At 39.3% G+C, this 27,468-nt stretch overlaps 2 protein-coding genes across 8 annotated transcripts in view; one reads left to right on the forward strand and one right to left on the reverse strand.

The window, feature by feature from the left end:
- Positions 1-1,010: 1,010 nt before the first annotated feature.
- LOC130910173 (intraflagellar transport protein 20 homolog) lies at positions 1,011-11,815 on the reverse strand. Of its 3 annotated transcripts, XM_057827189.1 has the most exons (6): positions 11,726-11,784; positions 11,483-11,651; positions 4,477-4,614; positions 4,299-4,384; positions 4,137-4,240; positions 1,011-1,412 (listed from the first exon to the last, which is right to left on the reverse strand). In XM_057827189.1, the coding sequence occupies exons 3-6, from the start codon at positions 4,601-4,603 to the stop codon at positions 1,334-1,336; spliced, it is 396 nt and encodes a 131-aa protein (XP_057683172.1). In that variant the 5' UTR covers positions 4,604-4,614; positions 11,483-11,651; positions 11,726-11,784; the 3' UTR covers positions 1,011-1,333. The 3 variants fall into 3 exon arrangements, with proteins under 3 accessions (XP_057683172.1, XP_057683173.1, XP_057683171.1); XM_057827190.1 differs by lacking the exon at positions 11,483-11,651 and having other exon boundaries at positions 11,726-11,815; XM_057827188.1 differs by lacking the exon at positions 11,726-11,784 and having other exon boundaries at positions 11,483-11,719.
- A 496-nt stretch (positions 11,816-12,311) lies between these two features.
- The window catches only part of depdc5 (DEP domain containing 5, GATOR1 subcomplex subunit), a 272,311-nt gene continuing 257,154 nt past the window's right edge, over positions 12,312-27,468 (forward strand). For 3 of the 5 annotated variants that reach the window (XR_009061928.1, XM_057828504.1, XM_057828503.1), the window contains exons 1-2: positions 12,312-12,391; positions 18,147-18,214. Coding sequence is in view for 2 of the 5 variants with exons in the window: in XM_057828504.1 (XP_057684487.1) it covers positions 18,157-18,214 (58 nt within the window). In the remaining 3 variants the exon portion in view is untranslated. Of the gene's footprint in view, positions 12,392-18,146; positions 18,215-18,475; positions 18,520-27,468 lie in introns of those variants that run through there. The other 2 variants (XM_057828505.1, XM_057828507.1) reach the window with 2 other exon arrangements.

Raw genomic sequence — 27,468 nt, forward strand, 5'->3', positions numbered from 1 at the left:
CGCCGGATGGTAGACCAGAATTTCCTGGAAGACGTCCCGAAGTCGTTTTCCATGGCGTCGCCGAACTCCTCCCATGTCTGAACTTTTGCCTCAGCGACCGCCAAAGCCGCATTCCCCTTGGCCAGTGGATACCCCTTACCACTGGTGTCCACCAGCGGGTTCAGGGATTGCCGCCATGACAGGCACCTATCACCTTACGGTTACAGCTCCGATCGGCCGCTTTAACAATTGAGGCGTTGAACATAGCCCACTCGACTCAATGTCCCCCACCTTCCCCGGGAGAAGTTCTGTCGGAGGTGGGTGTTGAAGCTCTTTCTGACAGGAGATTCTGCCAGATGTTCCCAGCAGACCCTCTCAATACCAGTCTGTCCAGCATCTTCCCCCGCCATCGGAGCCAACACACCACCAGGTGGTTTTCAGTTGACAGCTCCGCACCCCTCTTCACACGAGTGTCCAAAACATGCTGCCGCAAATCCGATGACACAAAGTCTATCATCAATCTGTGGCCAAGGGTGTCCTGCTGCCAAGTGCACATATGGGAATCTGCTGAAGGACTTGGTTGAAGTTGCTGCGGAGAGAGAAGTCTGGGCTTCCCTGCTTAAGCTGCTGCCGCCGCAACCCAACCTCAAGTTAAGCGGTAGATAATGGATTGAATGGATGGATGAAAATAAAAACTAGGGGAAAAGGCTGATGGGAAGATAGGAAAAATATGTTCAACAAGGGACACTGAGTCAGATTTGTTAAAATATTTTTTATTGAAAACAACAAAAGTAATACACATATTGACTATGCAAAATGTGTGCCACATTTTCTCGTTTCACAAGCTCCCAAAGCAAAAAACAGTTGGGGGGGGGGGGGGGGGGGGGGGAAAATATACATAAAGTACATTAAAAAAATACAAACAATATAGTGAGATACTAAATATGTATGTATAGTAAAAATAAAAATCATAGTCAATTAGATTTAGTGTATCACATGGTATGAAAACAAAAAGTTAATACGGTAAGTGGGTAAAAAAAAAAAAGCATGCAAAGAACTGAACAACATAAGAACAAATGAATTTGTCCTAACCCTGTAAATAGTGTACATGTGTGCGGCTACTTCTTAACAGTCCTTACTGTTAGTTGGGGTGGCTATTTACTGACAAACAGGGGGAGGAAAGGTTAAACAGAAAAAGTTGCTTTTATTCCAAATTTGGTTTTGTTCACAATGCTCCCTTAGGTGTGATGTTGCCTGTTCTTGCCGAACTTAAAGCGTTACATTTTTATGTGATATTTCTTGTAGGCAATAAGGACACATGACAGGAGAGAGCAAACAAATAACAATCACATACTCACTGCAAAATAAACTGGTTGATAAACTCACTCTGCTCAGATTCCACTTTCGACAAGGCATCGCATTCAATGCGATATCTGAAACAGGGATAATACAGTATTAGCAATTTCATTACAAGATATAAAACTGTTTCAATTGATGCCATTTCTTTTTTACCGAAAGGAGCAATACGCTGGATTTGTACATCAATTATTCATTAAATGGCCCTAATGTTTCAATAGCAATGAACCCTTTAACACCGAACGTGTCGGCGGCGACACGTTTACGTATATCATCTTTGAAGCCTCGTCACGCTTTAATGACGTCACTCATGTGCCGCTGGTTGGTCTCATTTGAAAGTGCGAAAGTTGAGGTCCACGCCCGTTTTTACTTGGAGTCAAACAACCAAGAAAAATGTAAGATAATGTCATTTGAGTTTTATAGCCCACATAAACAAACATTAAAACGCTGCATTGGCCATGTGTTTATGTCCATATTTCAACAATTTCTTGTCCTATTTTGAGACCGAAAGCACCACGAAAAACGACATATCCCAGGAGCCATTGCGAGGTCACGAAGGACGGACTCAATGTGAACATTTTTAATTAATTTCCGAGCGAGGCGCCACCTAAGAATAGGGAGGTGAGGTAGCCAACGACGACCAGTTGGATTGAGCGAGCGCCTTTAAAACATGCGGAATCAATCGAAAACTAAATTTAACGCAAGCTAATGCATTATTTTATCAACTAGAGGACACTCAGTGATACATACTACATGGAGTTTTTGGATCGGAACAAGGTAAGTATGCGATAATATCTCGTTAAAGTCATGGCGTCTGGAATTCTGCTCTTGCGTGTTCCCATCTCCAGATAGGGTTTTGCTGTATAAAAAAAAATATTTTCAAAAAATGCCCTCCTGTTCAAATTTTTTCCTCCCCCAGAAAATTGAGGTTTTAAGCTTTCCAATGATGTATCACACATGCATATCGGACAATTTTGAAAGTTGGCTTAATTGGGGGTCTCAGAGCGGAACTTCAAGTCACCTGAGTGTTTTCCGCCATATACATACTATTTGGCACTGTTGGTCTACTGCTAATAAGCGGTTTTGACCATCGTACGTTGAAAGAAAAAAACCTTCTATGACCATACCTGCTGTTTCTGTTGAATTATCAAATATAAAACTATTCATTCTCATTTTTTCAATTGAATGTTTATCCTAACACGTTAAATAAATATTATCAAGCTTCAAACGTTTCGTTGAGCATGTTTGGTTGTCAATGCGACATCAATATTACAAATTCTGACCCAATAAATAAATAAATAAATAAATAAATAAATAAATAAATTTAAAAAAAAAAAAAAAAAAAAAGGATATTTTTTTGTCTTCTTGGGTCCAAAATGTTGATTAAAATTGGCCAGTGAAGAAAACAAAAGTTTGGACATGAAGGTTATGGTGTCCTGAAAAAAGGGGCCCTTTGTGAACATTTTTTTCTTTGAAATATAAAAGGCAACATCAAATGCATGAAAATTCGGACAAAATAGGCTTAGGTGTTAAAGGGTTAAAGAAACATTTTTTGTTGATTACTTCTTACACGGTTCTCAAGGTTTAATCTGAGATTTTCCCTTTTTAAAGGTTGATACTAAGCACTTTGGAGTATCTTTTGTTCTGATTCTGTGTTTGCAACGGATGTCTAAACCCTAACCCGAAGAGGAGAGCGCTTCACCAATCAGCCAGTCTTTGTCTTGGCCCAGGTTGACAGCGCTTTGTTGGCTACATAAACTAAGGTTGCTACTAGGCCTGTACAATATATCATTTGAACATCACAATCGCGATGTGCGGATGCGCGATACTCCCATCACAGCACGTTAATTTTGTGTTGTTGATTTTTTTTTTTTTTGAACACGAGTACTTTAAAATTAAATTTTCCACGTAAGACAATTTAAGACCTTGATTTTTCTGATTGTAAATTTAAGACATTTTAAGGATTTTTATGGACCCGCGGAAACCCTGTACAATCGTAATTTTGTCCTTACTTGTCAATTACAGTGATCCCTCTCTACTTCACGCTTAAAAGCTTGTGCCCTCAGTCCATTGTGGATTTTTTTTCAAATTAAATAAATAAATACAGTATTTTACAGAGATCTCTCGATCCGATCACGTACAGCAGGGGTCAGCAATCCTGGTCCTCGAGTGCCACTATCCAGCTTGTTTTTCATGTCTCCCTCCTTTGACACACCTGAATCAAATGATCAGCTCATCAGCAAGCTCTGCAGGAGCCTGATAACGATCATGATTATTTGATTCAGGTGTGTTAAAAGAGGGAGACATGGAAAACAAGCTGGATAGTGACACTAGAGGACCAGGGTTGCTGACCCCTGACGTACAGCCTCTTACTCTCCTGCCTGCTGCTCTTCTTGCTTGCTTGCGTGTTAAAGTTAACCATGAGTGACAGCTTTGCTGCTTTGATCTTGCCAGAGAAGCTTGTTCGCTACAGATCTGTCAATCATCATTTAGCCTGTCAAACACTAGCGGTGGTGTGCTGTGGCAACTAATTGTGCGCGAGTGGACTCACTCAATGAAGCTTTTAATAAAGTATTAAGTTATTTTTGTTTAAAAATAATTTGGTGGGACAGTAACTTGTTTAAAAATTTATAATTATACTTTGAGGAAAAAACATGTCTTATATGTATCTCTTTCCAATGCTAAATCTGATTAAATACACTGACCTCACAAAAAAAAAAAAAAAAAAGCCTCTACTTTGAGCATTTTCGATTGTCGCAGGGGAGTCCCCGTTATCCGCGAAAAATGAGGGATCACTTTACCTTTCAAGTTGTGTCTTCTTCTCTACAATAAGAGCTTCAAGCTGCTGTTGCAATGCCATTCTTTGCTTTTCTACCAATTTCACCAGGTTTCTTGCCCCGATGGCCTAAAATGAGGGAATCAATGATAGCAGAGTTTAACTTCATTTGGAAAAAGAAACTTACCTTGAACTTTTCTGTCTCCGTTTCTTTTGCCAACTGGTCTACAAGCTCAATTAGGCCGCCAACTTTTTCCTGAAAGCGCTCCATTTCTGAAAAAAAATTGGAAGATTAGTCTCACGTTGTCAGTGGATGTGGGCATTTTATCAGCATTTGGCAACAACAACCAAAGACAATATCTTACTCTCAACAAATTCTTTGCACTCCTCTCGGAGTTCTGAGGTCTTCTGGCTGACATCTGGTTCGAGTGCTCGAAGTTTGTCGAGTTCATCAAAAAAAATGCCTTCCTCTTCTATCAAGTCTTGAGCCATAACTGAGGTACCTAACAAACAACAAGGTGAGATGTTCAGCCTTTTGGGGACAGTGGTCACTACTAGGGTTGTCAGCCATCCCTTGATAACTGGAATCGTCCTGTATTCAGAATAAAAAGCACGCTTTGTCCTGTATTGAGCTTAAAAGGGACACGCTTTGTCCCGTATTTTCATGAAACTTGAAAATACTGTCTGATCGGAAGAAAGAACAATTACCGGTAGGGTGCTTTTCAAGAATATGCGGGGAAATGTATTCCCTTGCTTTGTGACCAATTAGCAGATAGAACGATGACGATACGAAATCCCGCTTATAGATTGGTCGAAGTACTGTCCCTTGTCATGAAGATAACTGAAGACAAAACGGCAGCATGGATGACCAAAAAGAAAATGCAGCATAGATGTTTTTGTTGTTATTTATTCAGCTATTTTTAGACATTTTTTGTGTACGTTTCCCTCAGAGTTACGTTTGCACTTTTTCTTACTGCACAACTGTTTTGCTTTGTATAGTAACCCTAAGCTATGATCAAGCGTGGCATCTTTAAAGCACCGTCTGCACAACTCGAACATGAGGACTTCAAACACTCTGCCAGGTTTTACTTTGGCAAAAATGGACCAGAGAAAACCGGAGATATGATCGTTTTAATAGCGTACCGCACGCAGGCTATTTTTAGATCACGACGTTGCATCGTAAAGCGGAAGTAGGACATTATATACACGCCCTCGCATGCAAACCATTATTTTTCAGCCTTCTTTCTCCGGTAATCTTTCAAAAACTGAAATGCCGATTATTCACTGCTACTATGGAACTTGTACAAACGACTCTAAACATTACGACATATAAAGGATGTTTTTTTTATATTCTCCCGGAACCAAAAACTGGGAGGAAAAAATGTGAAGACTGCAGCTACTATGCTACTATGGCGCGGACGTCTAAAAGACCAGTTTAACGCCAGCAAAGTGAAGCCGTTCACATTTCATATGCATTTTTGTTTGGGCCACGAGGTAAGCCATTTTGATATTTTGACTTATTTTTTTAGCGTGGCGTTTTGTTGTGCTGCTTCTGTCTGACAAAGAATGACCTGGAAAAAAACAATTGAAGTGGTATATGAATGCCACCGTTGTTACCTTTTCTGTTGTAAAGAAACAACTTTAGTAAGGAGGAAGTGTAAATAAATTAATAGAATTAAGATTTGTTATTAATGAAAACATTAAGTGTTTGTTGGCAGTCAACGAGTAGCATTTGCGATCGCTACACAAAAAAGCAATGTCCCCCAAAAGAACGGTCAGAGACGTAAGACAACCAGAGGATATATTGTATAAGAAAGATGGGGCTTATGGTGGTAAAGGATAGATTGTTGGAACAGGAGAATGTCATTGTCAGCGGCGTAAGAAAAATGTGTTGATAAAAAAAAGCTAAGGGTAAGCTTAGGTCGGCTCGTTTTTTTCCTCTTTTTAAGCCGTCGACACCCAAGCAATCTCTTTAACTGAACATTTGTATGTTCTTCAACATCTTCACCAGTGAATTTGGCACCAGGGACATCATTTTCGGACAGAATTGGAAGGTTTATCTCTATAAACATCTCCCTCGTACACTATTCCCATTCATTTCCTATTAGGGACAAACAAGAGCTTGTCCCCCCTTAGCTAACAGCAGAGCCACAGAAGCTAACGTCATAAATATTAATGAGTGGAAGTGACGTGTAGCGTTCGGTACCCATTTAAAGGCAGAAAATGTCTTTATACGTATGAGTGCGCACCAGACACTAGAGAGCACTTATGGACTGCTCGGTTAAATTTTTGATCATCTGTTGTTAAACAAAAAGAATTTTGATTTAGGTCATCAACTCAACTTTATTCATAAAGCAATTTAAAAACAACTGCAGCTAGATGCAAAGTGCTGTACAGTGAGCATAAACCCAATAGATTAAATAAAAACACCATTTAAAAAATGCAATAAACCAGCAGTGTGAATCTTTCATAATTATCATATTTATTAGGGAAATCCCGATCGCATTTTTTTGCACCCGAGTCAGAGTCACCAGATTTTGTGAATCTGCTGATAACAGGAAAAAAAAAAGTTTTTTTTTTTTATTTAAAAAAAAAAAAAAAAAAAAAAAAAAAAAGATTTCCAAACTAATAAGTATTTTCGTCCAAAAGACTAAGACTAAGATGAATGCGGCCAAAACAATGTCACACCAAACTGCCGTAATTCATTTATTTCTGCGGGACTATTTTTCTAGATGCGTAATGTGACCAAAATAGAGAGGAGCGCTTCGGCCACTTAAGCTCATGCTGCATCCGAGGAAGTGGGGAAGTCGGACTTATCCCACTCGGATGGTACCAGTTACAACTTCAAAGCTTTCCAAACCTTTTTTAATTAATTAATTTATTTTTTTGTTTATACAAACAACAAGAAATATACTGAACACCTAAACTATGAATAGGGTTGTGACAAAATATCGAAATGGTCATATATCGTGACACTTTGTATCACAAAAGGTTTTCGATATGCTCCTGTCAAGAATCAATATATCGTTTTAAAAAGGTGTCAATGTTTTTTTTTTAAAAAAGAAAAAAGGAACCATCAAGTTTCTACCAAAATCTTACACCATAATAGTGTCTCAGTTAACCCTAAGGCTGCCATTGACGGTGCTCGACGCCTAATCCATTTAGACTGCAAAAGTTCGTTTATTCAAAACCAGAGCATTCACAGTCATTCGGTCCGATTTTCGGGGCATTTACAGGTCACTTGCTGTTCATTTTAGGGCATTTACAGGTCATTTCCTGTTGAGTTTGAGTCACTGCCTATTCATTTGGGTGATTCCCAGGTCACGTCCTGTTCTGTAACTCAAAATAAACAGGAAGTGACCCATAAAATACGCCAAAATCAACAGGAAGTAACTGAAAAACAACAGGTAAATGATCTTAAATTGCCCAAAATTACCTCATTGCCTGGCATTGGCTGCCACTGACGGCCACTGACGTTCAATCCGTTTGAAGTGAGAGGGATGCCACCCTCCCAGTTCAAATTGATAGGGTCTACTAGTGATAAACTCATTCTAATTCACAGCAGAAACTTGTTTTTCTGTTTATTAGTTGTTTGTAGAAAATCCTAGAATGATTTCCTGACCAGTGTATCGATAATCGTTGTACCGCCATATCGTCAGATCATCGTTATCGTGAGCTTTGTATCTAAAATCGTATCGTATCGTATCATGAGGTACCAAGAGGTTCCCACTCCTAACTATGAATATGTTGGTGCTATTGTTACCTAGTTGTATTTCCCGTTGACACCATGTGGGGGTCCTGATGACCAAGGAGAAAGAGGGGGCAGACGCAGAGTCAGAAAGATAAGTGATTGGGAGAGTTCAAATGTACACAAATCAGCCATGTGAGGCGTAGACCTTAGTATTTTTGTGAAACCCTTGTGAGGATGGATATGTTGGCATCCTATTCTATGCTGCCTGATAGTTTGTCTAATTGCATCTAGTCAAGCGAGCCAGCGCAGCCCATACCTCCTCCCGTAGCGCCAGCATGAGGGCTGCCGTCATTTCCCCGGGATCCAAGGTGGTCCCCGAGGCATCCGCGCCCCCATCAACCGGCCTTCAGGGATGGGATGAAGGGTAGCGCCACAGGCCCCCACGCCAACCCCCTCACCCGCCTGCCTACGAGCCACCACCACGGAACCACAACCGACACAGCACACCGCAGAACCCCCATGGCCCGCTAACCCCAGGGCAGGACAGGATCCCCACCTGGAGAAGGCGATACCCGGCCCACCCACCGGCGCCTGGCCAGCAATCCACGCCAGAGCACATGGAGGATACCCAGGCAGAAAAGAGAGGAGAAGGCGGAAGCAGGAGAGCATCAGAAGCGGCCGCGGGGCAGCGTGGGATCAGAGCCCCGCCTCCCCTCCTCCCAGGAGGCTACGCCCCGGGAGCCGCGCCATAGAGAAAAAGTTTGGGACCCACCTTCCGCCCCATTACCCAGCACCTGGAAGGGATCGTGTGGGTAGGGTAGTGTAGTGTATGCATTAAAATAGGAGAGCCCGGCTTAGGGCAGCGGGACCGCCACAGGGAAGTTCTTCCCAGCCGCATGTCCCACAGCCCCTCGCCAAAGCTTCCACGTGGATTATGATTTATGTGGTGCGTTAAAAGATGTGCGGAAATGGCGGGGCTTGCCGTGAGGAGGCAACTGTGATGCCCCCCCCAAAGTTCCTAGCTGTCCCACAACCTCAGTGTGGGATGCGTTAAAATCAAAGAGGAGCCGGCCTGGGACTGTATGGCCCTGTTCCGACTCTCCCCGCAGCCATGAATGAGTATGTACAGTAGGTGCCAAGATGAAAGATATTTACAGTGCAAAGTGGAGAGTGCGCGAGTTAAGAGGCAGGCTCCCGCAGGTGGTGCCTCAGGGCGAGAGAAGCACCAGGGCCCCGACCAACCCCTGCCTCAGGCCCCCACTCCCAATTACATTTTTTCCTAGTTGGAGGTTGGAAAACTATTCTTTTCACCAAATACTTTTACTTGTACTTGAGTACATTTTTGGATGACTACTTTTACTTTTGTAACATTATTTTGAAGAAACGCTACTCTTACTCGAGTAAAATTTAGGGCTACTCTACCTAGCTCTAGCTACAAGAAAAAATATCACTCCGCTCTGCAGCCTGTTACCTAGAGAGCTGCTGGATTACAAATGTTGCTGTTTATACTACAGTTATTGACATGCAACGTTAAATTTTAATAACTTCATCCTAAAAACCTAGCCAACACTATTGATTGCACGGGTCATTGGTGATTTTCATGCGTGCATGTTGTTTTTTATTGCATTGCTTAACCACTCCAGAACCCTGAAACTATTAAATAAATAACTAACTGCATGGAATTTTTTGGAATCAACTCCTGCGAAATGACTTCTAAAGTAAAAAATTCACCCAACTTTACAACTGTATGGTTTTTACTTATTTTAGCACCGACGTTCACTTGACACAACACAATCTGCCTGTTCCTTGGAGGAATTGATAAACGAGAGAGTTTAGCTGGCCGTAAATCTCAATTAGGGTACACGGCCATGTTGAGTCCAGTCTATAAAAATGCTTCTATATAAATAGTTAAAACAAACAAACAAACAAACAAAAAAAATGCATTTGCGACTCGGGTTGCACATTTATGACTCATGTCATGTCAAAAATACTAGGGTTGTTCCGATCATGTTTTTTTGCTCCCGATCCGATCCCGATCGTTTTAGTTTGAGTATCTGCCGATCCCGATATTTCCCGGTCCGATTGCTTTTTTTTGGCTCCCGATTCAATTCCAATCATTCCCGATAATTTTTCCCGATCATATACATTTTGGCAATGCATGAAGAAAAAATGAATAAACCTCGGACAAATATATACATTCAACATACAGTACATAAGTACTGTATTTGTTTATTATGACAATAAATCCCCAAGATGGCAGTTACATTATTAACATTCTTTCTGTGAGAGGGATCCACGGATAGAAAGACTTGTAATTCTTAAAGGATAAATGTGACTTTGTATATTGTGACTAAATATTGCCATCTAGTGTATTTGTTGAGCTTTCAGTAAATGATACTGCAGCCATTTAACTGTTCTGCCCAAATGCATGATGGGAAGTGCAACCATGACAGTGCACAGTGGTACCAATTGATATATCTTCTCTGCGTTGGGAAATAACATAGGGTGTAAAGAAAAAGCTCAATTACTACCTTTCTTCCCTTGCTCCCCACGACATTTCTAATCGTAGGGAGAGGGATTGTAAGGCTTTAGCCAATTAAAAAAAAGCTCCAAAGGCTGCCAAAATTCACTCTACTCATGTAACGCTGCCTTTTAGCTCTCTCTCTCTCTCTCTCTCTCTCTCTATATATATATATATATATATAGATACAGTGGGGAGAACAAGTATTTGATACGCTGTCAATGGATTTTCCCATTGGCAGTGTATCAAATACTTGTTCTCCCCACTGTATGTAAAACGGCGCCATTAAGATTGAACGCGACAATGCATGAGTGGGTCGTGCAGCGCATGCGTTAAATATTTTAACATGATAAATAAAAAAAAATAAAAAAATTACCGCCGTTAACGGGATAAATTTGATAACCCTACCTTAAGCCTAAACTAAAGACTGGATGAGTGTAACGTATTATAACGTTAAATACAATTAGAAAACGAAATAATTAAAAATATATATATATTTATATATATGTTAAAAAAAGGCATGTCCAATATTTTTTTGCCGATTCCGAAACTTTGAAAATGACGTGATCGGACCCGATCGATCGGCATCTCTAAAAAATACCAATGTATTTGTGAACCTGGGTAAGCATTTGTAGATGGTTTTGCTTATATAACACCTCCCCATTAGGAGGACCCGCAGCAGAAAGACGCAGATACTGATATATAGGACAAAGCGACAGCGTACTGACAGGCTGCCGAAACCCAACTTGAGTACCGACACCGACAGGATATCGGTAGCGCATGCGTGGTGAATGCACAAGCTAACCGTACATGAGTTTTATTTGCGACCTTTTTACGACAGTTTGGGTATGTTTTGTGTTTCGGGGATGAAAAAAAAATGTTTATTAATATTTGATAATAATACTAGTAATAATATTAGTGGCTGTATTTTGAGTTATTTTGAGAGAACAATAAATTTACGCTGTTATACAAGCTATTCACTTTTACTTGTGTAAGAGTCATCTCTTCGATGTGGTCCCATGAAAAGAAATAATTAAATTGCAGCAGAAATGTAAGGGGTGCACTCAATTGTTTATATTATTTGCACTCAATTGTTTATATTATTGGAAAGCGTGTTCATAATCTACAAAGTATGCACTCACATCCGGTCGGTACTCACATTGGGTTGCGACACAGGCTTCACAAATGCCGAGAGGAAAACATTTGGTGGCCAGGAGCAGTTTAAGGCGAGCTTCAATTGCGAACAAGCGAACGCAACGGGGGACGTCACCGTCGCTATGTCCAGTTCAGCTCGACAGTCAAATAAAGTTAAAGTCAAAGTTAAAAACCTATACATTGACAGTGGCTTGATTAGTGTGAATCGTTAGGTCACAACAGGCACTAATAATCTGACAATGTCTACCTGACGCAATCGCAATGGTCCAATAACGTATCCGTTTAAACGAATATGTTGGGTGGATGTCGCTCCGAATGGGGGTGAGAAAAAAAAAAAAAAAAAAAACTTCCGAGTCGAATGACGTGTTCCGGAAGTCCAATAATATATCCATAAAAAAACACAGCAATTAGAGCGACACATTTAAGTCAGTGTCGTTTGAAATAACTATAAGGTCAATTTTCACCCATTTTCAAACGGCTTGGTTGTTCGCAAAAGTTAGAAATTTATATTAGTTTTAACTACGCACTTAACAATTATAACCTGTTTTAGTGATTCAACAATCAGCCTACTCCAAATTGTCTAAAAGTACGAGTGTATGAGTGAATAAACCTAAATTAAACGTCTATAGCTACGTCTAAACGTCACCCAATTTAGAAATTTAAAACGAACAATAGTACGTCAAGTTAGATTTCTACACTTTAAGCACGTGTTCCCATTGAGAAATGATCCTCCGACGCAAGGTGGCAGCTATTTCCTTACGCCGCCGACTCACTTTTTACATCTAGCATAATGGGTGTGGGCTATATGATATCTCTTCTTCTTCGTTTTTCTTCTTCGTTTTTCCTCTTCTTCGTCTCGCAAAAACAAGTGCCAATGAAACTGTAAACTATTACCGATTACGAGTGACGTTTGGTAAGTTATCTCATTCATTATCTCAAAAGTCAAATGTTTTTGAACGTTACACACGTTTACTCTATATTGTTAAAGTAACAACGATTTGTAACTGTAAAAAGTTGAACACCCGGTACAAGATGATGCGAGAACGACAATACAAAACACAACACACCTGAGCACACTTGAGACCTTGTAACATTAACCACTCTCTTTACAGTTGGAGGACAATTGGGCCGTTTGGACGTTTTCTATTAGGGGGCGCTCACTAGTGTTGCCAGCTTTTATTTACACAAAAACACCTTTTAATGTGTGTTTTTTGGAACTTGCAATAAAAGTAGGTTGTTACTCGTAATATCCAAACATTGCTCCATGGAGCTTTGACCCCTTTTGGCCCATTGTGTTGAAAATGGGTTCATTACGCGAAGCTTCATTCATTAAGAACGTGGGGTTCATCTGATGGCGTATTGGTTGTACTGCAGGTTGTAGCCATGCGAGAGGTGGACGTTACAAAAATGAACGAAATGATCGAGTCCTCCAAAGTATTTCATCATGGGTCAAAGTTATTTTTCGAACAGATCATGTGATTAGCACCTTAGAGACGGTCCTTTGCTTTGTGATGCACGATAATACATTTTTCAACAAATAACCGATAATTTCCTCCTCATTCCCAGCCGATAACCGATAATGTCAAGCTGATAATACTATTACAGGATATGTGTAAAATTTTAAAGTATCCACAAGAGAAAATATTACTGCGCAAAAATAGAATTTATTGCTCTTTTTTTCCCCCACATCAAAAATGAACAAGTAGTAAATTCCAACATTTAAACAATGACAGATTGACAGAATGACAGAAAAAAATAGCTTGCTGAAAATAAGCTTAACAGCTTGATTTAGGTGAAAAATGATAAATTTTTAGATATATGGCTTAATAAGAAAAAATGGTAATATTTACTTAAGTGGAATAATATGGCGCATTCATCTTTTAATTAGTCTGTAACACTCAAAACAAGATGGTGAAAATTATTGACTAGATAAAAAAATAATAATCTGATTAAGACATTATACATTTGCAGTGTACTGAATTCATTACTGACCCAGGCAGTTCTTGTGAGTGTGGTTTGGTGCATGGCGTATCGTCTAAGCACTGTGCTGTCATGATAAGCATGCTTACTTGACTGACATCACTTTTCCAAATGTCCGTGGTGAAACTAATGTGATCGGCATGTTTTTCACGAAATATGTTGGTCGTATAAGGCAGGTAAGGACGCGTCCGAAAAGTAGCGAATGCTGTAAAAGCAGCCAAAACCTCATGTCCTCCATCACTGCTGGGAGCTCAATAACATGTAAAATGCCTGCAGCATATTAAGACATTCTAAAACAAAAAATGTGTGTAAATGTTTTCTCCGTGAGATTTTGGAAAGACAAATATCTTTGTGAAAGTGCACTCCTGTGGAAAGAAAGATCATATTCAAGTTCAAAGACTGATGTTTACATTAAGCCTGAACGATATATCGTTTAAACATCGCCATCGCGATGTGCGTGTGCGCAACAGTCCCATCGCAAGCACGTGCGATAGTTTTTCTTTTTTTTGATCCACATACGCCTCACGTTCTGGTCTGCGCACAGCCTCATACCCTCCCTCTCCCAGCCTTTTGATCCTCTCAGTCACTGCGGCACAACAATGGCTTTGATCTGGCCAAAGAAGCAGACTTCACACGGGCATCTGTCAATCATCGTTTAACTTGTTAAACAATTGCAAGGAAGCCGCGCTGGAATGAATGTGTGTACTGTGGGGACGTTGGAGACATTTAAATGCCAGATGTGATCATGAGGAGTTTGAAATTTCTACATGTCACTTCAACGGTCACAGCTAAAGTAGATAAACAGAAGCATTTAATAAAGCCAAGCATTTATCTGCTACAGTACTTTATTCTTGTTCAAAAATGATTTGGTCGGACAGTTATGTTTAAAACTTATCATAATTATGAAATTTGAAGTGCTTAAAAACCATTTATTTATATACATTTTTTAAATCACTTTGGGGGGTGGGGGGAGTGAGAAAAAAACATGTCTTATACACGGTGACCCAAAAAAAAGTTTACACTGCCATAATACAACTTAAATGCCATGTTTATTCAGTTTAGAATTAGAATTGAATCACAAATGATACATTATTGTAAAGAACATGTACAGTACACTCTTTTTCAATGTGTCCTCCCTTAAGTGTCACAACAGCCTCCAGGCGCCTGTGGAACGCTTCTTTATGTAGGATGCTGTCATCTTTTCCCAAGATCTAACAATGGACCTCTCCAAGGCTGCCACAGAAGTTTGTGGCTTCTTACAGGCACTGTCCTCCACAGTTGCCCATATGCTATAATCCAGGGGATTGAGATCTGGACTCTGGGGTGGCCACATATCACCTTGTCAATCAACTTTTTGGTCCGCACAGATCGGCACTTCCAGACCCAGGTTTTCGTGAGGCTGTTCCAATATCTTTCAGCTTCTTTTTATCTTTGTAGACTGCACATCTGGATATTCTCAGATTTGCTGCAATCTCAGTAGGTGTCAGACCGGCACGCAGCAATTCAGGTACAGCTAAAGTTTTCTTCATTTTCAGCAGAAGCACAGGAATTGTAGAGACAAGAGATTACCAGCTGCATTGAGTGACCTTAATGAATCACTTAAGCATGACAACCTATTAAGATATGTTTCAATGGCTTTTAAACAAGCAGTCAACTGAGTGTAAACTTTTTTTTGGGGTCAATCACATTGGGCACAAAAAACACGCACAAAAAAAAAAAATTAAATGGGGGGGGTGGGCTACTTCGCGGTTTTTCACTTATCGTGGCGGGTTCTGGTCCCCATTAACCGCGAAAAACAAGGGATGACTGTACACTGTGGTGATCTAAAGTCTTTCCAAACAGCTATTTAAGTCATCTTGTGAAAATATCTTGAAAAAAATATATATAATTTTTTTTTAATATCGCAATATATCGCAAACCCCAAAAAAATCGCAGCAATAGTTTTTCCCAATATCGTTCAGGCCTAGTTTACATACAAGTAAAAATAGCCCTTTGAAAAATTCATAGCTAATTGAAAGTTCATATAATTTAAAAAATAATCGAGAAATGAAGAAATTAAAATAAACTATGACATTTTTTTTACCCTGCCTATTAAAAGAACCGGAATCGAGAATCGTTTGGAACCGGAATTGAAACGTGGAATCGGAATCGTTCAAATTCAACCGATGTCCAACCTTAGTAAAAGATCGTCTCACATCGGAAACATACAGTTGTGGTCAAAAGTTTACATACACTTGTGAAGAACATAATGTCATGGCTCTCTTGAGTTTCCACTCTGTTTTTTCTCCGATAGAGTGATTGGAACAGATACTTCTTTGTCACAAAAAACATTCATGAAGTTTGGTTCTTTTATGACTTTATTATGGGTTAATAGAAAAAGTGATCAAATCTGATGGGTCAAAAATATACATACAGCAACACGAATTAGCAATTTCTTGTGAGTGATTATTGACTTGAACAATCATTGACTTCAACAAGTCAGGAAAGTCACTTGGAGTCATTTCAAAGCAGCTGCAGGTCCCAAGAGCAACAGTGCAAACAATTGTTTGTAAGTATAAAATGCATGGCACTGTTTTGTCACTGTCACGATCAGGAAGAAAACGCAAGCTATCACCTGCTGCTGAGAGAAAATTGGTCAGGAGGGTGAAGATTCAACCGAGAATCACCAAAAAGCAGATCTGCCAAGAATTAGAAGCTGCTGGAACACAGGTGTCAGTGTCCACTGTCAAGCGTGTTTTGCATCTCCATGGACTGAGAGGCTGCCGTGCAAGAAGGAAGCCCTTGCTCCAAAAGCGGCACCTTAAGGCTCGACTGAAGTTTGCTGCTGATCACATGGACAAAGATAAGACCTTCTGGAGGAAAGTTCTGTGGTCAGACGAAACAAAAATCGAGCTGTTGGGCCACAATGCCCAGCAATATGTTTGGAGGAGAAAAGGTGAGGCCTTTAACCCCAAGTACACCATGCCTACCGTCAAGCACTGTGGTGGTAGTATTATGCTGTGGGGCTGTTTAGCTGCCAATGGAACTGGTGCTTTACAGAGAGTAAATGGGATAATGAAGAAGGAGGATTACCTTCAAATTCTTCAAGATAACCTAACGTCATCAGCCCGAAGATTGGGTCCTGGGCGCTGTTGAGTGTTCCAACAGGACAATGGCCCCAAACACACATCAAAAGTGGTAATGGAACAGCTAAATCAGGCTAGAATTAAGGTTTTCGAATGGCCTTCCCAAAGTCCTGACTTAAACCCCATTGAGAACTTGTGGACAATGCTGAAGAAACAAGTCCATGTCAGAAAGCCATCAAATTTAACTGAACTGCACCAATTCTGTCAAGAGGAGTGGTCAAAGTTTCAACCAGAAGCTTGCCAGAAGCTTGTGGATGGCTACCAAAAGCGCCTAATTGAAGTGAAAATGGCCAAGGGAGATGTTACCAAATATTAGCGCTGCTGTATGTAAATTTTTGACCCAGCAGATTTGATCACTTTTTTCTGTTCACCCATAATAAAGTCATAAAAGAACCAAACTTCATGAATGTTTTTTGTGACAAAGAAGTATCTGTTCCAATCACTCTATCAGAGAAAAAACAGAATTGTAGAAATAACTGGAAACTCAAGAGAGCCATGACATTATGTTCTTCACAAGTGTATGTAAACTTTTGACCGCAACTGTAGGTATCAACATAAATTCCCTGTTCTCCAGTGGAAAATACAACTTGGGGGGGAGGGGGTTGGTCGTGCACATGCAATTTTCAACTTGACAAGTGGTATTTACCATAATGATGACACGACTTAGAGGCAGCATTAATCCCATCTGTGGAAGAGGGCCAAAACGTAGAATCAGGAGAAGACATTCTTTATTCCTGAGGCAACTGGAGGAGTTCGCTCACGAGGAGTGGGCCAAAATACCTATTGACACTTGCAGAAGTCTCAGTGACAGTTACTGGAATAGTCTGATATTAGCAATTGTGTCCAAAGGTCGTGCAACAAAATATGAAGTTGGGGTACCCTTATTTTTGTCCAGGGGTTGCTAGGATTAATACATAAAGGAAAAACTCAAAGACACGGTTTGACAAAGCCTGATTGGCGCGTTCTTGGATCAATTGGTTGCGCTTTTGCCGTGCAAGGATAAAGAGACGCGCTTTACTCAAGCCAGGTATGGATGTTTGCGATAAAAGCACGAGCATGGCATTCTCAAAAACAACACTAAATCAATCACAGAATCACTGCTAAAACAATAGACAAAGCATGCGCGTCAGCATTTACTCCTGCGAAGCTAGAGCTCCTTCTTCAACAATATTAAGAACAAAAAGTGAGTATTTGCCAAAAAGCAAACATAAGTCCCCTTAAAAAATAATTCTTCTGCTATAAGAGGAAATCTGTTTATAAGCACTTTTAGAATAGGAATAGCAGAGTTATCAATTAAGGGAATTCATACCAATATCGTCTTTGGTGGATATTAAATGTTCTCCTCTTCATCAAACAATACTAAAGAATAAGGCAGCATAGCGCTAATTGGTGCAGTTAAAAAAAAAAAAAAAGAATAACAGTCCAATTTCATTAGCCATTCATTAGTGGTTTTGATGCCCCACTACAGTGGGGGTCCACTGTAATCACTGCTGACATGCTCATGTTTGTATGCATGTGATGTAATGTGGTAAAATCACTAACAGATTCCATTTCTTTTTCCAGTTTGTACATTATGAAGGCCAGTAAATCATACAAGCTTGTGCTCCATAAGAGAGGATTTGGTGCAAGTGGTAAGTTTAAAAAAAAAAAAAAAAAAAAAAAAAGAATTTTTTATATATATATATATATATGGCGGAAAACAAAGAAAAGACTGAAAAAGCAGTTTCTGCTCTTGCACTCCTCTTTAAAAGAAACTGCTGTATTTTAAGCCAAAACAACTGTTGCGTTTGATAGAACAATATGTCTATATGCTGCCATAGCAGATTCACGGCACATTAAGCCCCCGAACTATTGTTAATTTGTCCGTTTTACCCTGCAAACCCCGTTTTCAGATGTCTGGCAATCACTTTTGTTTCAACCCAGCCATAAAACGAAGGTAATTAATTGTATTTATTATTCAAAATGTCTGTCACATTTAGTTTTGAATCATTAATTGATGTGTAATATTTCGTTTAAAAAAAAAAAAAAAAAAAAAAAACGACTTTAAAAAATTATTCACCGGCATATTTTAAATTTATAAACAAATGACGTCACAATGAAAAAAATGGTGTCTGTAAAAAAGTCACGTATATCGACTAGGAGTGAAACTGTTTGCGGTTCAAAGCCGAACCGTACGGTTCGCCCTGTACGTTTCAATACGCCTTTATGAACCGCGCCTTTTCGGTTTTGCAATTCATTTATTCCGAACGCTTGTGGAATGAATTGGTCGAGCTCTGTGTGCCTGTGTGTGACGTGAAGCACAATTGTGGAGAAATGCCCACCCTGCCGCAAGTAAATGTCCGATCGCTGTCAAGCACCTGTGTAATAGAAGCCGAGTAACACCCTCTATCGCTTACGAGTGAAGTGAAAGTGAAACAAGAAAGAAAACAAAAAGCTATGGCGAGCGGAGGAGTGGAGAGACCGAATTTTGAAGGAAGCACTGGCTTCTTTCAAATCTGAGTTGTGGCAACATTTCGGTATCCCCGTGGACGACAATGCGGAGGGAGAGAAAATAGGAGGGAGAGAAAATATTGAGGAAAACAAACAACAATTTGCAAGCATTGCTCAGCGCTTGTTCCCTATGCTAATGGCAACACTTATAACATGACTCCGGTACCTCAGCCGGCATCACCCACAGATATCACTTTCTCAGAGCAGGACAACCCCGGAAATGACACCAGTGAAAACACATGGCGGGCTTCGTTAATTCATTTGCAACGCTTGACCCGCGTTACATTGTTCCCTTGCGGACATATTTCTCCAACAACGTATTCCCCGACATTTATGAAATGGCACGCAAAACCATCGAAGATGACTTCGCTAGAGCACATAGTTTCGCCGTGACCACTGATAGTTGGACGTCCCGTGCTACAGAGTGCTACTACCTAACTGTGATGGTCCACTATAATTCATACCTGTCAAGTTGTACGGTCTCGGCGTAATTTGTACAAGTGAGCACTGATTTTTAAATGTGTACGCCGTACGTTACATTCAAAGTCTGTACGTTTTTCGTGCATTGTTTTTTTTCCTCCGTTCGTTAATAGGTTGGTTGAATGACGCGAGAAAAGTCAGAGACACGGAGAGGGAAGAATGTTTGTTGTGACACTGTAGCAAACGCGATGGTAGGCGAGGTGGCTCCAATATTTCCTGACAATAGCCAACAGCCTACAACCTACGCCTAGATATCTCATGCATATAGAACTACATGCGAAATGACAGACTCGGTAGCGTTAGTAAACAGCCGCCATTTTAGAGCAGTAAACTTCTCAGAAAGGCTCTGTTGTAGTGAACCTTCCTAGTGAACCTAAGTAACTTTTTATCTAAAATACTCCTAAATCGGCAAAATCTTGACTTGAGTCTTATCTTTAAATGATGAAACAGTTTTAAAATTTTCACATGTCGAAAGTAGACAGAAGGGAACTAATGCAAAAACGGGAGCAATTATATCAACTTTAACGGTTGATTCAGAACCTTAAATGACCTCCAAACATAGCAAAGGTTACTATTTTTTTGTTTGTTTTTTTTTTTTTTTTTTAAAAAATAAAAAAACATGAACGGTAACACCAGTTACTTTGCCAAGTAACTTTTTTACTACTTTGTGTGTATTTCAGTAGTCAGTCACTAAACTAGCTAAAGAGCTAAGAGGCATTTTAACTAAAAATGTCCTGATCAATCGAGATGCCGATCGATCGGGTCCGATCACGTCATTTTCAAAGTATCGGAATCGGCAAAAAATATCGGACATGCCTTTTTTAAATATATATATATATTTTTTAATTAAAGGGCAACTGAAGACCTTTCCGGATTTTGGTGTAATTTTACGAATATAAACTTTGGACGAGTGCGTCAAAACAACCATGACATTATCAACACGTATTTGTAAGGATAATTTGCGTTTTTTCTAGTTTTTTTGCACTCCGTTAATGTTCCCATCGCAAACCCGGAAGTGTGACGTAGATTCCCCGACGCAACAGAGAAGACTATCCACAGCTAGCATAGCAGCAACAACGATGTCAGTGATATTTCCACCAAAGGTAACCATTCAGGATCGCTCTTTCGTGACGCTACCGATGGCAAAGGCTCCCAGGAAAGATGAACTACAATTAATCCCTACATGTTTGAACCTGAGGCGTCAGATGACGACGATTTGCTTGACACAGCAGATGTCGTCATGACGCCAATTGACAGCTCGACACTTCACGAACAGGAGAGTGAGTGGTAAGCCTAAATCCAGCATCGTGATTTTTTTGAGAGAATGCGATTACATGGTTGTATATTTTTCTATGCTCTCCACATAGCTAAAACTGGATATTAGGTAATGGGACAGCTCCTACCGATCTAAATATGGTAAAGCTAGCCCAAATGTGGCTAAATGAATGATATGTTATTGATTTTTCAAAATAAATGACAAAACGATTTTATTTTCCAGGTGTTGCTGTAAACCGTTAAGTAATTACCCTTCCAAGAGTATTCCTGTGTCGTCAGGAGATCCCAGACGTGAGAGCCAAACTTGAGGAGGCTGAAGCACTGACAGGGGCATGAATTACATTAAAAAAATAAAACCATAAATTGTTAACAACATTGACACATTTTGTTGACTGTTTAATGTATTCTATTAGTATATAATATATTGTAACTAGATTACATTCTGAAACACTATTCAATAGGCCACAATAATAGATGATACCAGATTTATGTTGAATCAGCATCAGCTTTCGCTGTCAGATTGTAACACAACATAGAAAGCTAAGTTATACCAAGCACACAATGGCACACATCAAAGAACATAAATTTAGTAAGCAACACAAAGTTAGGATAGCAACGGACTAGCGCAACATTGAAAAATGATAATGGCAGTGGGAAATATGTATTTACTCTTTTCTGTAGCATTAAGTGTTCTCTATACAAAGATAAATCATTAATAAAATATGAAGGTAACTAGATTTTTCTTTTAAAAATGTGTACAGTATATATGACTAGTTTATGATTTCATGTCAGCAAAATTTGGTACATTTATTTCTCCTAAGTCATCGTCATCTGATGTCACAGACGGAAGAAATTCAGCATCTGGCAGGCCTCATAGGATCTCTTCAGTCATCGCTGGACACCGCATCACTTGTGTCATCATATGACTCAACCCACTCCCTGTTGATTTTGGGAAACTGGGTGGCGACTGACTTGCAACGCTTTTTTCATCGTGTTGAGGGTTTCCGCCGCTTCATTTTTTATGTTTGGCTTCCTGGGGGGAAAAAAAAAATCACAGCAGCATGAAAATATTGGATGAATCTGAATTTTAATTGAATAATTTTTAATAATAATTTATTGTTGATCAAATAATAATGCCCCAGTCAAATCAGCATCTATTTGATGCTATTGTTCCTTCTTCAATTCTTCAAAAAAAAAAAAAAAAAATTGTCGCGCTTCAACAAACAGGCAGTAGGAGTCCCCCTCGTTTATCAACAGAAGTGCATCAAATTTTAGAATCATAAAAGCCAGTAAAGGTCTTTACTTACGTTTTTATAAAACCAATGTTGCATTGTTGTAGGTTTTCAAAGATGTCGTCGCTGAAATGATGAAAACAATGAGCCGATTGGGGACCTGTATGCATGCTCACAAAAATGGTCCAAACCTTTGCAGGAGAAGTTTTTGGGGACCACTCATAAAGTCTCGAGTCTTCCTGTGAGCAATTCATCGCTACACATCGAGATGGCATGACAAATCTCGCGTGTAAAACCCCGAAAATGTATGCAATATATGGCGAGGATAGCGGGGGGCTATATTTCCGTGTTCAGAGTGGTGGCAAGCATTTAATACAATTTAACTGAGTAAAACACTCAAGAGCGAAATCCGAAAACCTCTTCAGTTGCCCTTTAAATCGTTTTCTAATTGTATTTAACGTTCCAGACAAAATTTCTTACACTTATCCAGAGTCTTTAGTTTTGGCTTAAAGTAGGGCTATCATATTTATCGCGTTAATAGAGGTAATTCATTTTTAAAAAATTAATCACGTTAAAATATTTAACGCAATTAACGCATACACTGCACGACCTACTCACGCATTGTCGCGTTAAATCTCTAATGGCGCCGTTTTACCTATATATAGAGCTAAAAGGCAGCGCAAAATCAGTGGAGTGAATTTTGGCAGTCTTTGAAGCCATTTTTTAATTGGCTAAAGCCTTAAAATCCCTCTCTCAACAATTAGAAATATCGTGGGAAGCAATGTGGGGAAGAAAGGTAGTAGTTGATCTTTTTCTTAACACCCTATATTATTTCCCAACGCAGAGAAGATATATCAATTGGTGCCACTACGCACAGTCATGGTTGCACTTCCCATCATGCATTTGGGCAGAACAGTTAAATGGCTACAGTATCATTTACTGAAAGCTCAACAAATACACTAGATGGCAATATTTAGTCACAATATACAAAGTCACATTTATCCTTTAAGAATTACAAGTCTTTCTATCCGTGGATCCCTCTCACAGAAAGAATGTTAATAATGTAAATGCCATCTTGAGGATTTATTGTCATAATAAACAAATACAGTACTTATGTACTGTATGTTGAATGTATATATTCGTCAGAGTTTTATTCATTTTTTTTCTTAATGCATTGCCAAAATGTATATGATCGGGAAATATTATTGGGAATGATTGGAATTGAATCGGGAGCAAAAAAAAAAGCAATCGGATCGGGAAATATCGGGGTCGGCAGATACTCAAACTAAAACGATCGGGATCGGATCGGGAGCAAAAAAACATGATCAGAACAACCCTAATTTTAACAGTCGAAAATGTTTACGTTTTACGTTTTTATTTCATTTTCTTAAAAGAAAAATAAAGGCAGTTTAAAAAAAAAATGCAAAAAGCAAACTAGAGTTGAAACAAATACTCGAGGAACTCGAGGAACTCGAGTTTAAAAACTGATCCGAGTAATTTTATTCACCTCGAGGAACTGTTTAATTTTTTCATGTTTTGCCCGGACCACTTTTAATGCGGGACAACGCGCTGATGTCACGTGCGTAGAGGAAGAAGCAATAAGAAAAATATAAAAAACCTTTCTGCACCCGACAGCTGCTCCAAACTACGCCGACGTTGCTAAAAACTAGCCCGCGTGATGTAACGGTGGTAGCAGGTAGCATCTGATGCGTCTCATAGATATCACATGTATGTTGAACTAGATGCAAGATGACAGAGTCAGCGGTGTTAGTAAACAGCCGCCATCTTAAAGCAGTACAATTCTCAGCGCTAATAAATAAGATTAAGTTACTGTCACTCGCTCACGTAATGTTAGCCCTGCGGAGGGCTAGGTTTCTATTAAGACCACTGTCGATGCGTGGCTAACGTGTCTTACATACAGGCTTTATTTAATCAGTGAAAACATAGCGCTGTAGAGTGATGAGGGTGTAAAATGAAAATATGATAAAGCTAACTGTCAATTTTAGCTCGGTAGTCATTGCTGGATAAAACACCAGGTAGCACTGGTCCCTAATGTGCTCCAATACAGCAGGGATCATACTGTAACGTTGACAAAGAGTCACCCGCTTCATTAGGTTGCAATTATTTCTTTTTCGCGAACTTGTGTAACGACAACAACAACAGGAAGGCACGTCTCTCGCTCTCCCGCACCTCCCTCACCCCCGCACGTCACGCGGTGCATTCAGGAACGCATGCAAAAATCACCGCCATATTATAACCTGATATGTTACACTACATTTATTTTGAACACTGCAAAAACTCAAAATCCTATCAGGACTTACAGTTTAGACTAACTTAAAACTAAAGTAGAATTTAAAAATGGCTTGACACAAATGGAAAGTCAATTGAAACATGTGGGAAAAACACTTAACTTTTAAGTGATTTATGTTATCAAGCGTAATGGCATTGTTAGGTAAGAAATATATATATATATATATATATATTTTTTTTTTGATAAAATCTAAAAGTTTTTGGAATGAAATCAGTGAATTGGTCTTTTTTTAATTCTAGTCACATCTGAGAGGCAATTTTTGGCTGTTTTCAACAATGTACATCGATAATAAAGACATTGATTGACTGAAAATGGTTCAATATTAGATGAAATGTCTTGTTTTCTCATGTATATTTAAATTGCTCTTTACCTAAAAAATATGTTTTATCCGATTACTCGAATAATCGATAGGATTTTCAGTCGATTACTCGATTACTAAAATATCCGATAGCTGCAGCCCTAAAGCAAACCGAAACCGAACCGAAACCGTGATCCCAAAACCGAGGTTCAAACCGAACCGTGGGCTAACTGAACCGTTGCACCCCTAATATCGACCTCATAACTATGGCTTAATTGTATTTTTTTGTTACTGTCGCATTTTCTCCAATATGTTAGATGATAAATAATCAATCCAAACAAAGAAAAATCGAAAAAAAAGGTTTAAAAGGCTAAATATATTAAAAAAGAAAATCTCGACCACTCCTTGATGTCCGCGATTTCTGCATCGCGACCCTTGTTATATTACCATGTTTCACCCATAAAATCCCCCAAAAATCCAGCTGTGGCCATTCACAGCTGTGTGTTGACTAAGAGTGTGACAATATCTCGATACAGCGATTTATCGCGATATTTTGCAACCCGATCGGTTATCGATATGCTCCCGCCAAGTATCGATACTTTTATTTAACATATTGGCCATACAATGGAGTATGGATGCTGTAAACTGCTCAATTTATGTTGAGCAATTCCTTGGCGGTCCAATAGGGGCGCTCGGGAGTGGCGGTGAAGGTAAAGTGTGCACAAGTCGTCTAGAGAAGAAGAGAGGAAGCTCCAAGTGGGTTGAAAAAATAAAAAAGCTTCTTGAGAACGGTGCAGGAAAAAATGAGAAAAATATTGCTAAAAATCACACATGGGGACACACTTTAGATATTTACACCAACAAGAAAGGAAGTAAGGTGAACAAGGACTTTGCTGTATGCAAGAATTGTCTAACAAAAATAAGGTTCACTGGGAGCTGGTGACGAAGTGCACATCGGGTTTCTTCACTGCTTCGCTTTTATCACTTGAGGTAAGAAAGTTTTGCAATGTAATTGATTTTTAATTTACATGTATAATTTTGATGACATTTGGTGTTGAATGATTTAAAATAAACCAGGACCCTAAACTGGATGAAAATGAATATCGAACAAGTCCACATTAATTTACCGATTTATTTGATATTATTTGACAACCACTTTCCATCTAGTTTGCAACACAAACTGTTATTACTGCCATTTTGATACAATAAGCTATAAAAATGGTTTGAATAGGTTCAAAGATATATTAAGTGATGTGCATGATAATTAATGTAGCCTACGTATTAAAAATAGGTAATTATTGCATTTTTAATTTCTATACATTCAATTCATATTTTTTTAAATTCAATACTTCCAACACACACACAAAAAAAAAATCAGGATTTCAACGCAAAAGCTATGAAGTAGCTAATATTTTTTGTTTTATTTTGTTGTTTTTAAGGTGAGGAAGACTGTGACTGACCAAGTCTGACATCTCAAATGCTGAAGCAGATAGTGGAAGTGCTCAAACCAACGCTTTTGTCAACAAAGGTCATATACGAAGAAAAGACCCACCAATTTTATCATTGCCCCACTCCAAGCTCAACTGCTGACTGACCCCTAAAGCACTGTTTTTTTTTTTTTTTTTTTTTTTTTTAAAAGATTTAAAACTTTAAAGAAATTAAGGGTGCCATTCATCATGATCTCTCCAAGAGATATCAGTGGTTGTGGTTTGTTTCCTCTATGTGTGCAGGTGCACAATTTGCAGTAGATTTATATTTTACAGCAATGTTGCACAGAAAAGGTGTCACTGTTTAATAAATTACTTAAACAGTATTTTTTCTATTTTGAAATATCTTTTTTTTTTTTCTCTCCGTTTCAACAGTTGTATCGTAGAATATCATGCATCCAATTTCTGACCAATATATCGATAATCGCTGTATCATGATATCATGAGATAATCGTTATCGTGAGCCTTGTATCGCGAATCGTATCGTATCGTGAGGTGCCCTGAGGTTCCCACTCCTAGTGTTGAAACCCAGTGATACATGCTACATGGAGTTTTTGGATCGAAAAGAGATAATATCTTGTTACAGTCATGGCGTCTGTAATTCTGCTCTCGCCTCCAACTAGGGTACAGGTGTCAAACCGATTCCAGAAAAGGCCAAGTGGGTCCTGGATTTTGTTCCAACCGATACCGTGCAGAGAGTTTAACTAATGAACTTCCTACTGAAACAAGCAGCACCTCACAAAGTTTAACTGATTACACATGTAAAAGATCTGATTGGTTAAAAGGTGTACTCTTCATTGGTTGGAAAGCAAACCTGCACCCACTTGGCCCTTTCTGGAATCGGTTTGACACTTGTGAACTAGGGTTTTGCTGTTTAATTTTTAAATTTTTTTTTAAAATGCCCTCCTGATCAAAATTGTTCTTCCCCCAGAAAAGTCAGGTTTTAAGCTTCTGAATGATGTATCACACATGCATATCGGACAATTTTGAAATTTGGCCAAATTGGGGGTCTCAGAGTGGAACTTCAAGCCACCTGAGTGTTTTCCGCCGTATATATATATATATATATATATATATATATATATGTACACACACACACACATACATATAGACTCATCGGTCACTTTTTTAGTTACACCATGCTAGTAACGGGTTGGACCCACTTTTGCTTTCAGAACTGCCTCACTTCTTCATGGCATAGATTCACGCATTCCTCAGAGAGTTTGGTCCACATTGACATGATGGCATCACACAGTTGGTGCAGATTTGTCGGCCGCACATCCATGGAGCGAATCTCCCGTTCCACCACATT

This window comes from Corythoichthys intestinalis, chromosome 22, assembly GCF_030265065.1.
Source record: "Corythoichthys intestinalis isolate RoL2023-P3 chromosome 22, ASM3026506v1, whole genome shotgun sequence".
NCBI classification, from domain to species: Eukaryota; Metazoa; Chordata; class Actinopteri; order Syngnathiformes; family Syngnathidae; genus Corythoichthys; species Corythoichthys intestinalis.

Coding starts and splice junctions, on each gene's coding strand:
- LOC130910173 (XM_057827190.1), bottom strand. CDS start 4,603: ATGGCTCAAGACTTGATAGAAGAGGAAGGCATTTTTTTTGATGAACTC. Junction 4,241..4,298: donor CGGAGACAGAAAAGTTCAAG/GTAAGTTTCTTT, acceptor CCCTCATTTTAG/GCCATCGGGGCAAGAAACCT. Junction 1,413..4,136: donor AAGAAGACACAACTTGAAAG/GTAAAGTGATCC, acceptor TCCCTGTTTCAG/ATATCGCATTGAATGCGATG.